The sequence below is a fragment of the Canis aureus genome, chromosome 13 (assembly GCF_053574225.1).
Source record: "Canis aureus isolate CA01 chromosome 13, VMU_Caureus_v.1.0, whole genome shotgun sequence".
Lineage (NCBI taxonomy): Eukaryota > Metazoa > Chordata > Mammalia > Carnivora > Canidae > Canis > Canis aureus.
In genome coordinates this window covers 64,842,906-64,856,493 of record NC_135623.1, presented here as the reverse complement: position 1 = coordinate 64,856,493, position 13,588 = coordinate 64,842,906, and the positions used below count along the sequence as shown (strand labels likewise).

Sequence of the window (13,588 nt, the reverse complement as noted above, 5' to 3'; positions counted from 1 at the left end):
GTTTTATCCATTCATTAATTGATAGGTATATGAGTTGTTTTCACTTTTTTGGTTTATATGAGTAAAGCTACTATGAACATTCATGTACAGTTTATGTATAGATTTTTTTTTTGGGGGGTGGTATATGCCTAGGAATCAAATTGTTAGACATACAAGACTCTGTTTAACTTTTGAGGAACTGCCAAAACTGTTATTCCAAATAGGTACTCCATTCAATATTCTCATCAGCAATGTTTGAAGGTTCCAATTTTCCCACATCTTCTTCAATAATTGTTACTGTCTTTTTTTATTTTTTAGCCATTCTAGTAGGTGTGAAGTGGTATTTCATAGTGGCTTTTATTTGCCTTTCCCTAATGACTAATGATGCTGATTATCCCTGTTTGTGCCTATTACCCATTAAAAATTCTTTTTTTTTAATAAATATCTATTCAAATTATTTGCTCGTTTTCATTGGATATATTCTAGATACAAGCCCACATAAGATAAATGATTTGCAATATTTTCTCCCATTCTGTTGGAGATCTTTTAATTGTTTTGATTGTATTCTTTGGGAAGTACAAGTTTTTAATTCTGATGAAGTGTAATTTATCTATTTTTCTTTAGTTTACTATATTTAGTCACTGAAATCTTTGCTCAGCTTAGTGATGAGCTAATGATTGAACAGGTATTTAATTAAATGTGTTGAATCAATAAGTCTTCCAGACTTGCCAAAGTGCTCTATTTCTGTTTTGTGTTATGTCCTCAATGCTCCCACAGGCAGTAGCAAATTTGCCTTAGCCTTCAGTTTCTGAATGTGTGGGGCCTCAAAGCCAATTAGAGATTAGGGATTCTCATCCTAAAACTAAAATGTAAAAAAAAAAAAAAAAAAAAAAGTACACCTCTTTTGGGTATGCGCACAATCTTGCACATTTTTATGACCTCCAGATTCCCAGAAATATGCAGATTTTTTTCATATCCCCTTATTGACATCCCATTCTCACTTTTCCTTTTATGTTTTTGTTTGTTGGTTGGTTTGGTTTGGTTTGGTGTACCTACTGTTATCTCCCTTCAGTAGCGCCATCATAAGAAGCTGTAACATTAAGCAATTGGCTGTTGTTTCTTTTCAATAAAGGCCTTCGGGATTGATAGCTGTTTACACAAACTGAGCTCAAAGTCTTGCTCAAATGTAAGGACATCACAAAAATGGAAGTTTTCAGGGGGCTGCTAGATGGGTCAAATGCTGACATTTCTTCGAGGATGGGACCTTGGAGTTGCTCGAAGCCTACTCTTCTCCCTCCAGTGTGTGCTGGGATGATGGTTTTCACAGCTGGCCGCATTACAAAGCTGGTGGTTCAAGGCGTCCATGCAGCTGTGAAAAGAGGGATGCCACAAATCTCTTTGTTCTTACAGAGATTCAACTATTTTTTGGAGTAAATGCTCTGTAGATTGGTGCAAGTCCTTTTTATCTATTTCCAGATTTCTGAAAAGTTGATTCTGACAATTGCTGCAGTGTATTCATTGCCTTTATGGAAGAGAAGATTTTCTAGTCTTTACTCGGCTCTTCCAGAGGTCCTTCTTAGATTTGATTTTGACAAACAGTGTGAGATTTGTTTTCTTTCTTTTTTCCAAAATAGTCATACATTTGTCTTCATATATTTGAAATAGTATCGTTGTTTTGTTCTAATATATTGATTGTTTCTGGGCTTTAAAAAATTGTATTCTATCAATATAGATATAAATTTTACCTCTGACTTCATACTGCTTTCATCATTTTTCTCTGGGTGAATATATAATTAAATGATATAAAATTATTGGACAATTATCAGTTTCAAGGGTATAACTAAGAGCTATTTGTTTTAGCTAAAAATAAGAAAAAAGTCATTTTACAGCTTTATTAACTAAAAAGGTACAGCCATCCCTTCTTATATTTGGAGTTATGTTCCAAGAGCTGCAGGTGATGTCGGAAACTGTATATGGTATAAAACCTTATATGTATTCTGTGTTTTTCCCTATATATACATTCCTATGATAAAGTTTCATTTATAAATTAGGCATAGTAAAAGGTTAACAATAAAAATAGAAAAATTATAACAATATACTATGATAAAGGCTCTGTGAATGTGGTTTTTCTCAAAATACCTTATTTACTATAATCATGATACTTCTTGTAATGATGTGAGATTATAATGCCTATATGATGAGATGAAGCAAAGTGAATAAGGTAGACATTATGACTCAGGGTAAGACTACTACTGAGCTAGTGATGACACATCAGGAGAACGTTTATTAATTTCCAGACTGCGGTTGACTCTAGTTAACTGAAACTGGGAAAAACAAAACTGTGGATGAGGGGAGACTGCTGTAAACTAAATTAGAAAAAAATACATGGAAATTGAATTAGTTTATATAAACTCATATAATTCAAATAAATACTAAAAAAGCTGTATATATGAGTGAAATTACACTTTTTAATCAAAACATGTCTTGAGAAAATGGTAATTATAGTCCATCCAACTCTATAAGACTAACAATTATCATTTTGATAATTTAAAAACACTATTTTAGTCTATTTACTTTGCTTCTGAATATGTTTTTTAAAAAGTGGATTATTAAAATACATTTTAAATACAAAGATCTCATTTTGTTTTATTTTATTTGAATTTATTTCTATAGGACTTTGGAGATGATGGGTCCTTGTATATTACTAAGGTTACCACAACTCACATGGGCAATTACACCTGCTATGCAGATGGCTATGAACAAGTCTTTCAGACTCACATCTTCCAAGTAAATGGTAAGAAATATGATGTTATCATTGCTTTATGCTTCACTATATATTCAAAGAATATCACAGTTGATTAGGAAGGAAAGGTTTCAACTTCTTTAGTTTGGCAAGGCCTCAGATTTTCTCTTTTCTTTTTTATTTTTTCTTTTTTTTTTTGAGACTTATTGTTAATGTAAAACCTTTTTCAATGTAAAAAAACAGGTGGTTGAGTGAATAAATGCTATAAATTTATACCGCTTTTCTCATCATGAAGTATAGCAGCGTAATTCATTCTAATTGGAAAATTCAAGCATCAGAAATGTAAATTACTTTTTGAAATTTAAATATCAACAATTAGACAACCATATAAATTTTAGAAGCTGAAAAAACTAAGCATCTTGAAATTTTAATCAGATTATCTGATCTTATTAATGGTTTAAAAAACTGCTATTTATGTGTAGCAAATGTTATACTCTTAATCATTAATTCATGCCTGTGAATATTGGCCCTGTAGGCTGATACTCTTTTTTTTTTTTTAAGATTTTTATTTATTTGAGAAAGAGAGAGAGCATGTGGTAGGGGGGAAGGGCAGAAATAGAGGGAGAATTAGATGCTCCACAGTGCAGGAAACTAGACTCTGGCTGGATCCCAGGACCTGGAGATCATGACCTGAGCCGAAAATAGGTGCTTAACCAACTGAGCCTGCCAGGTGTCCCTGATATTATTTTTATAATCAGAGGGTTTTTATTTTCTGATTTAATTCAAATTTAGCTATTTAGTCCAATGGATGATGTAGGATTGTATGTATGATGCATCAATTCCCACTGATTCACTTCCATAGTAACTAGTGTGGTTTGTATGAATTAAGAGGAGAGTGACAGATAGGAACTTGGTGAGGTAGCCAAGGGTCAGATCACAGGGAGCCCCGAAGGCCTAATTAAATATTTGGATTCCCATTCTAAGTGTAATAGGAAGCCATCACAGTATTTAGTGTATGAAGTGGCATATTCTGATTTGTTTTAAAATGACTAGAAGCACGGAGACCTGTTTAAGAAAAAAAAAGTATTTTAGTAGTCTAGGGAAGAGATAATTGTGGCTTAAAATAGAGTGTTAATGATGAAGAGGTAAAGAGTGGTTAAATTTGGAATATTTATTGAAAGCACATCTGATGATATCACTGAGGACTAGAATGTGAATATGAGAGGTAGTTTTTAAATAATAAACCCAAGAAATTTCAAGCATTTAGATATATCCTTGTGTTCTATTGTAACTGACTATAGAAGAAGCACATTTGGAGACTGATATATATATATATATTTTTTTATTTTATTTTATTTTATTTTATTTTATTTTATTTTATTTTATTTTATTTTATTGATTTTATTTATTTATTCATGAGAATACACAGAGAGGAGAGAGAGAGAGGCAGAGACACAGGCAGAGGGAGAAGCAGGCTCCACGCAGGGAGCCAGACATGGGACTCGATCCCGGTTCTCCAGGATCACCCCCTGGGCTGAAGGGGGCGCTAAACCTCTGAGCCAGCCGGGCTGCCTATATATATACACACACATAATATTTTTTTTTCAACAAGTTAACTTCAATACAATTTCTAGGTGGAAATCAAGTATGTAAGTCTGGAGATCAGAGGAGAGTGAGCCTAAAGTTGTGTATTTAGATAACATCAATGTGTGTAAGCTGTATTTAAAGCCATAAATTTGAGCTTGATGAGGTCCCCTTTGGAATGCGTAAAAATAAAAATTCACACTGAGGATTGAGCCTTGCATCTGAGGTTAACAAGTGGAGGAAAGAAGACTTATAATGAGCACCTTGTGATGGAAAGTGTGTCCTGAGAAATCAATTTAAAAATGTTGGGGAAAAGATTGAGAAAAATGGAGAGTTTATGGTTTGACTATATGGACACTCAACAGAAGCAGATCTAGGCCTTGGTTTCTAATGCAAACCCAGTTGTAACTAGACATGGATCAAAGCTTGGAAACAAACTTTCAGGGAACCAGTGAAGAAAGCAGAGAAGGTACAGAGGACATGGTGCATGCTAGTCCCAGTGGTCTCCGATGTTTGGAGTTGGACTTTGGAGACAGCAGTTGTACCTGAGGATATGCAATCTTGAGAGGACAGAACTAGTCTGTGAGGGGGGTGTTCTCTCTCTAGATGCTGCATCCTGGGGAAATGATTGTTGTTGCGAATCTGGCTCTTTGTTGTGATTGTTTGCAGACTAATGGTCTATTTGACAAAACTAATGCTCTGAGCTGTTTGTTTTGTTTTGTTCTGTGAGAGATTCTGCAGTTCTGTTTTGGTCGTCAATTAGTTCTGTCTTTTATACTCACTCCCAGTTCTAGTTCTTTCAGTCTAAGGACCAACTAGCTGGTCCAGTTCTTAGTAGTTTGTGGAGCAATGCATGGTTCATGTTCTAGCAGCATCAGGATGACTTGAAAAAATTGCCAAAATGTAGATCACTGGACTCCACCAGCACTCTCTGCAAATTGATTTTAAATTTGCATTTTGGCAAGCTTCCGAGGTGATTGTGATGCAGGGTGACACATGAGAACCATTCCAAATGACTGTTCTTTAAGAGTTTCTGCTCATCATTCATATCTGAAGCAGACTTCTTAGATAACTCACTCTTTTGCCATGCGCCAGCTAGGAAGCCCAGGAACAAGGCTCTGAGCCAAACTGCAGGCTTTCATGTTGCAAGAGGTGCCCTGAGCAGCATGGGAGAAATGCAACTTCCCTACTTTATCCCCTCCTTGTGAATGAACTGCTTCCTCTCTGATCTCAAGTTTTTTCTGAAGATGGAACGTGGGAATAAAGGAACAATGAGGTCTCAGCAACAGAGCCATGACCATGGGTCTCAACACTATGAATTAATTTAGAGGACTTCCATGTTAGCATTGACTGCCACTGAGATCTAACACTTTCTGTCTTCTAGAAACAAAGATCCTTGAACCTGGGAGTAAAACCCTTCTCTATTACTTCCTACTATGTTTAATCTGCTTCAAACTCCTTTTTTTTTATGTTTTTATGAAGGAATGGGTTTAGAAAGAGGCTAAAATGATAATATTATTCCTGAACATTGGTTCAGGGTGAACAGAGAGAGAACTGTGTTAGCCAGAGAGTGATGGGGAGTTGAAGGGAGGGGATTTTATAAAATTTGCACCTAGGATACTCTTTAATGCTGATGTGAATAATCTGGTCAAGAGGAAATGCAGATTGTTTAAGAGAAAAAAGGGAAAATTGCAGTAGTCAAGTTTTTTAAAAAGTTGATGTAATTAAAACACATGGAAAGATTGGTCTTTGGAAGATGAATAGTTAATCTGTTGAAACAGGGAGGAAGACAGGCTGTTTGGGAACAGATGCTCAGGGTAGGAGCGTGAGGAAATAATCCTCTTTGCATTGCTCGGATTTTTTTCAGTGCAGTCAGGAATACCAACTATTGAAAGTGAGGAATTTGTAGGAGCTTGTCTGAGCAGAGGAAGAGATATAAAATAATTATCTTGCAGAACAGGAGGGTGATAGAAATAGCAGTCAGTAGTTGGTATATTAGACAGATCTTTGGGTTTTCTTGACGTGATATATACTAGTATGTTTTCCTACAGTTGTGGTTGGCTGTGCATTTGCAATCATAGAAAGAAGAGATTTGGGTTTAACCAGCATTTTATTTGCTAGAATAAGTAGGAGAGAGACAGGCATGTGGAAAATAAACAATTTTACAAGAGAATGATTATAATGATGGACCACAGAATAGGGGGTAAGGTGAGGAAGCGGGTAAGTAAGGAAAGCAGTGAGACCGTGAGAAATAGGAAATGAAGTGAAATACTGACTGGTGTTTCCAAGTACTTCCAGAACGGGATACTAGGGAGAGTGAGATGCAGTACCTTCACCCAAAGCACTTTCTTAAGGCATCTGGCAATTTCTCTTTATCAGAAACACTTTTAATTGGGTCAGGTTTATATAGAGGAATGTATGAAGCACTAAGGTTTGATAGGCGTTCAGGGAGCCAGCTGTTCTAAGTCTAACTCGCCAGTTCTAGTCTTAGCTGAAAAGGAGAAATGAAGCGAAGAATAACATTAATTTATCAAAATCAACTGGAGTAGATAAAAACCTTGTTCCACTGTATTTTCATCAATGAGGGAAGATAATAAGTGCATTTCAAGGATCATCTTTAATATTTAAGCCTATTTGAAGAAGCCAGGAAGCTAAGTAGAAAATGTATTTTATGTATATCAGTGAGAGATTACCTTTGGGCATGATGACAGAGCTCCAACTAACAGGGGCTTAAAGAAGACACTGCTGTGTTTTTCTTACATAAAAAAGAAGCCCAGATGAGGTGCTTCAGAATGGCAACCCTGTCATGTCACCATTATCCAGTGCTTCTCCTACTGGGGTTAGAACATGGTTTCCATTCCCAGTGTCATCCCGTGCTTTGCAAATGGCAGTGGAAATTCCAATCATCATGTTCCTATTTCAGCAAGAAAAAAGGAAGGAAAAATAGCACCGGTCAACTGAGAGAGCACTTTTGAAATACCTTCAGTGGAAGCACCAACAAGGACTTCCATTGACCCTTTCTAAATACACAGCTTGAAGTATATTTCTGTGGCCTTCTTGTTTTACCTTCCGCAACAATTAAGGGTTCAATTATTTACAAGCAGGAATAAATACCACAGAGGTAGGTAGCCATCTTTGTCACAAAAAAATGTCTGGTGCATCAAAACATTTAGCAAAAACATCATATAGAATGATGACATTTTATCAAGGTATCTAGAAATGGTTGAATTAGCTGTAGAACAGCAGCCAAACAAGTGATTTGCTAAACAAGTCATTTATCTTTTTTTTTTTTTTTGGTGCTTTCCTTTGATTTTATGGTATTTTATATTTGGTGTAATAACTTTAAATGTATATTTCGTGTATAAATAATTGGAGTAAACTTGAGATAACTCAGAATATTGTGATAAGCCAATAGCAAAAGAATAGTAGGGAGTGAGCTGTGACACTGCAAAAATACCATGAAAATGCAAGAAGGTGCAAATCAGATTAGCCAAATGGCACATTTATAGATCCAATAAATCTCTAAACTGGTTGGACTCATTTTCTATTTTTCATCCACTTTTCAGAAAAGGTTAAAAAAGGCCTTTAGAAAATTAAGTTTTCATAGAGAATTTAACATATTTATCTGAACAATTAGTAATAAAAATAAAATATATCACCAATTACCATAAAAAGCTCTGAAAATACCACAAGTTATTGGAGTTTGTGAAAGCGTTTTTGAAGTGCAGAGTCTATTTAAATATCCCAGGGTGCAAGCCAAATAAGTCTATCAATAGCCCTGTTTCTTTTCAAACAATGCAAAATTAGATTATTGAAATATGAGAGTGCTTCTGTGTCCTTGTCAGGGGAAACATTATGTATAAATCAAAGGAGCTTGACTCCGCCAGTGGAATTCATTTCACGCTTTTCTTTTTCTTTTTACATAAAGCAAATCGTCTTTAGATCTTCAGCTTATGATACAGGATGTTTGAAATCTTAAAAGTCATCCCGTGTTTACACTACCCTCTGGGCAGGGAGCTTGTCCACAGTCACAGCAGCCCCACATGTACGCTGTAATGTCTCTCTCGTTCATATTGTTTAAGACCTCACACGTAATGCCAAGTGGATTTCTTTCTCCTGTCCATGTCAGAAAGGCCTGCACACAATTGCTGGTTTTATAGGATGCCTAGACACAACACCCCCATTTTCCTCCTTCAAAGTTTGAAAACACCTAAAAGAAAGACTCTGGAGCCAGATGTGCAGATATGGAAACATCACCCTCTTTACTTGGCAAAGCTGTTTAGAAGAAGAGGCTGGAGTCTGGGCGGCAATGGCCTGCTTCGTCTTGCTTCATAGACTTGAACTTCCTTCTCCAGTCACAGGCAGCCTTCCCTGCGAAGCTTCCTGTAGGGCCAGTGTGCAGATGGGAAAGAAAAACCCAAAACCAAAAAACCCTCCTGCAAGCAGTGAGATCCAGAAGACCTGCCTCCCCCTCTCACTCCTCTTCCCTCCAGGACCAGGGAAAGGAGGAGAGAAGGAGAAGACTCCAAGGTCACTCAGGCTCAGAGCTTCTCTGTGGTTCTCAGGCAAGGAGCAGCAGCGATGTGTTTCCCGTGCAAATTCTCAGGGTGCACCTGAGGTCACGGAACCAGAAGCTCTGGGCGTGAGGTAGAGTGATCCGCATCATAGCAAACTCTCCTCATGATCAAGTTTAAGAACCAGGGCTCTAGAGATGTGAGTCCCTCCAGACAGGAGAAGTGGAAGGGTCCTCAGAGATTCCAGCTTTCGTCTCTTAACCTTGACTTGAAACCAAGTTCATTGTGATCTTGGGGAGTGGCCGTCTCTTCGGGGGTGGGCCAGCCATGCATCAGAGCAGCCATTCCTCTCAGGAGGCTTGGCCGCAGATGGTGTTGGTGTTGGTGTTGACGTCCTGCCCCAAAGGGCCCCCAACCCCAACGGGGCCACTTCAACTCTGGTGGACGTCCGTCCCCTGACAGTCTGATGCTATAGGAACTCATCCCAAACCTCTCCGCCTAAACTTTTTATTTGCCACATGAGCTTTATCAGCTGGACTCAAGGCAGCTGAGAGGTGCCAGAGATCTAATGTCTCACAGGGGCAGCCCTTCACCAGCGAGGGACACAGGTCAGTGCCCCACTCAGGGAAGATTCTGAGGTGCATTCTAGTTTCTTTCTTCTCTTCTCTTCTCTTCTCTTCTCTTCTCTTCTCTTCTCTTCTCTTCTCTTCTCTTCTCTTCTCTCCTCTCCTCTTCTCCTCTTCCTCTCCTCTCCTCTCCTCTCCTCTCCTCTCCTCTCCTCTCCTCTCCTCTCCTCTCCTCTCTCTCCTCTCTCTCCTCTCTCTTCTCCTCTCCTCTCCTCTCCTCTCCTCTCCTCTCCTCTCCTCTCCTCTCCTCTCCTCTCCTCTCCTCTCCTCTCCTCTCCTCTTCTCTCCTCTCTCTTCTCTCTCTTCTCCTCTCCTCTCCTCTCCTCTCCTCTCCTCTCCTCTCCTCTCCTCTCCTCTCCTCTCCTCTCCTCTCCTCTCCTCTCCTCTCCTCTCCTCTCCTCTCCTCTCCTCTCCCCTTTCTCTTCTCTCTTTTTTCCTTTTCTTTCTTCTTCTTTTCCTTTCTTTCCTATTTTTCTTTCCTCCATCTTACTTTGCTGGTCTCTAACATGTGCTTCCTAGGATCACATCCCAAATCAGCAACATGAACCTAAGTTTTTTTCTCACAATTGCTTTTGGGGAGACTTGCATTTAGGAATGTTCTTACCTTAATAATAATGGCTGCCTTTTGGTAGCTCCCCCTGCAAGCTACTGGTAGGCACCATATGTTTGCTTCCAGAAGGCTTTGAAATATGATTGAACATGATATTAATCCATTAACTCCAGAGTCTGAAATATCTGTCTTTATTATTCCCCATGCCAAATTATGTTCAGTAACACTGTTCAATAGAGTTCTTCAGAGCTTCTGAAATTAGATTAAATCATGACATCAACATACTATGATTATGTAATAACAAGAGCGTATAGATGCTCAAGCTTTAATATATAATCTAATTATAAAATCCCCCCGGAGAAATAAAACCTTAAAGATTAAAGTTTCAAAGAAATTAGTCCAAAGTAGTCAATATCCAAAATTGAAGTATTTGCCCTTGCACTATAAAATCTAAAGAAAGTCCAAATGTTTAATTACACGTAAAGTCCAAGAATCAAATTCTTCCTTAATTTCTTATTTTGTTTCCTTTTGGCGAGAGAGGTCCTTGAAAAATTTATGGATTTGGTATGACTTCAACATCTTTATCTTGGGCAAATTGTCATTAGACTTAAGTATATCATCTTGCTATTTGTTTTCAAATGGTTACATCTATTCTTTATTATTTCCTTGTATTTTGCCTTCTGTTGGGTTGCATAACTTTTAGAATTCTATTTTATTTTATTTTCAGGATTGACTCATTTAATTTTTTAAGTGTAGCTGTAAGCTATATTTACAATATGCAACTTTAACTTATTACCATGTATCTTCAAACGGTATTTTATTACTTCACATTTAAAATAAGAACCTTAAATTACTGAAATCTCTGATCTCTCCCTTTCCATATTTGTAATAATATTGTCAAATATTTTTGTATGTTACAAACTCTACAACACGTTGTTTTATTTCTGCTTTTAAGTAAATATCTTGGGGTGCCTAGGTGGCTCAGTTGGCTAAGCATCTGACTGACCCTTGATTACAGCTCGGTTCATGATCTCAGGGTTGTGGGATTGAGCCCTAAGTGGGGCTGCACACTCACCTGGAGATTGCTTGAGGTCCTCTTTCCCTTTTTCTCTACCCTGTACCCCACTCACGTGCATGGAATTCTCTCTCTTCCTCTCTCTCAAATGATAAGTAAATCTTTAGAAAAGTAAGTAAATATCCTTCAAAGATGTGATTTTTTAAAAAACAAGAGACAAAACTTTTACCATTTCTGATCTTCCTCATTCATTTATGTAAATCCAAATTTCTCAATCTTCCTTCACCCTAATAAATATCTTGTAACGATTTTCTCAGCCTTTGTTTATAAAAAGGTTTTTTTTTTCCTTCATTTAAGGATATTTCTGCAGGATATTGAAATTTAGGTAGGTAGTTTTTGTTTTCTGTTTTTCTTTCAACATTTAACAGATGTTGTTCTATTATCTCCTGGCTTATATAATTTATAAAAGAGAAGTCAGTTATATTTCTAGTCTTCTTTTTTCCTCTTGCTGTTTTTTAAGGTTTTCATTTTTCACTGGGTTTCAGCAATTTAATTATTAATATACTTTGGTTTTGTTTCCTTCACTTGTATTTATCCTGTAGGGATAATTCAACTTCTTGGACTTTGGGATATACATTTTTCAAAAAATGTAAAAAAAAAAAAAGTGGCTGTTGTTTTTAAGTAGATTTCTGTTTTCTCTCTCCATTAGAAATTCAATTATAGATATGCATGACTGCTTGACATTTTTCCATAGGACACTAAAATCTGTTTTATTTGTTTTCCTCTTCATGCTTTGCTTTCACTATACTTCAATTTAGATAGTTTCTATTGCTCTGATTCAAAGTCACAAATCTGTTTTTCTGTATGTATAATCTGCCATTAAGCCTAACCCAAGTATTTTGTAAAATATATTTCAGATATTGTATTTTTCAATTTTAGAAGTTTCACTTGTTTTTTATAATCTCCATTTTCTCCTCAGTTGTGTTCCCCTTACATATTTGAACCTCTCTATATCAGATATTTTGAAGATCATTCCATGCTCTCTGAAATTTTAGATCTTTCCCTATTGATCAATATTTTTCTTACATATGAGTCACATTTTCCTTCTTCTCACATCTATCTTTTTGCTGTTGTTTGTTTTTGGTTTTGATGATGGAAATTAGTGAGAGAGATTTGCAGGATTCCTTTGAAAAGTGTTGCTTTGGCATTAACTTACCCACATATCTGTTAGACCTTTTTTGAGGTTTTCTTTTTAACCCTATTTGAGTATTTCTAGAGTAACCTTTACACTAGGGTTTGTTTCACTACCTTCCTAAGTTGTAATGTTTCTGGAGTCTCTATGTGGTGTTTAATGAAGTTCCTTCAATCTTTTTTTTTTTTTCTATTAAATCTCTCCAGTTGGGAGTCATTACTGTAACTTGCCACCTATCCTTGAGTAAGCTCTTGGAGCTTTTAAATTTATAGCTTCCTAGTTGTGGTTCTTTCTATAGTCATTGAACTTTGCCTGACTTTGTGGAGTTTCATCCTATAGTTTGAGTCGAAGCCCCAACAGATTCCCCTAGCTCTCTATCTCAACGTGTGTCTCTTCTTTCTGGTACTATGCCCTCACCAACCTTCCCCTCTGTTAACGCTCTGTTCTCTATTTTTAAGAATCTGTTTTATGGTTTGCCTCTCTCTCTTTTTTTCCCCTCCTATGTTCATTTGTTTCTTAAACTCCACATGTGAGTGAAAGCATGTGGTATTTATCTTTCTCTGACTGACTTATTTCACTTAGCATAATACTTTCTAGCTCCATCCACATCTTTGCAAATAGCAATGGTTCTTTCTTCTTGATGGCTGAGTCGTATTCCTCTATCATCTATCTGTCTATCTATCTATCATCTATCTATCTATCTATCTATCTATCTATCTATCTATCTATCTATCTTTCTATCCATCCATGTATATATATATTACTTCTTCAGCCACTCATCAGTGGGTAGATATTTAGGCTCTTTCCATAATATGGCTATTGTTGATAATGCTGCTATAAACATGGGTGCATATGTGCCCTTTTGAATCTGTATTTTTTTTTTCCTTTAGGTAAATACTGGTAGCACAATTGCTGGATCATAGGGTAGCTCTATTTTTAACTTTTTGAAGAATCTCCATACTGTTTTCCACAGTGGCTGCACCAGTTTGCTTTCCTACCAACAGTGTAACAGGGTTCACAGGAACCATTTTTTAAAAGACTGAGAGGTTTTCATTAGTTAAAGGCAAGTTGTGTTATGACCCTCGTTCGTAAAACTTCTGAAAGTTACTAGATATGTCTGATATTGCCAGCATCAACCCTATATGAAATAAACTTAGAAATTGTGAGTAATACTTGTTTTGTTCTCAGTGTCCAGTACGTAATCTGCCAGAAGCACAGCAGGTACTCAGTAGAATATGAAGGGATGAGAATGAACAACAAATAGCAACGGAAGGTCTCTTCTGGCTGTGGTGAAATATGAGTCTTTCTATGTCAGTTTCTTAAGGATAAAGAATTTATACTTAACTGATCATAACCAACCCACAGTAGGTTAATTTTTTGATTAT

At 36.8% G+C, this 13,588-nt stretch overlaps 1 protein-coding gene across 4 annotated transcripts in view; it reads left to right on the top strand.

The window, feature by feature from the left end:
• FSTL5 (follistatin like 5) overlaps positions 1 to 13,588 on the top strand; it is a 682,404-nt gene that overhangs the window by 511,974 nt on the left and 156,842 nt on the right. For all 4 annotated transcript variants that reach the window (XM_077846542.1, XM_077846541.1, XM_077846540.1 and 1 more), the window contains exon 8: positions 2,653 to 2,773. In XM_077846542.1, the coding sequence (XP_077702668.1) occupies positions 2,653 to 2,773 (121 nt within the window). The remainder of the gene's footprint in view (positions 1 to 2,652; positions 2,774 to 13,588) is intronic.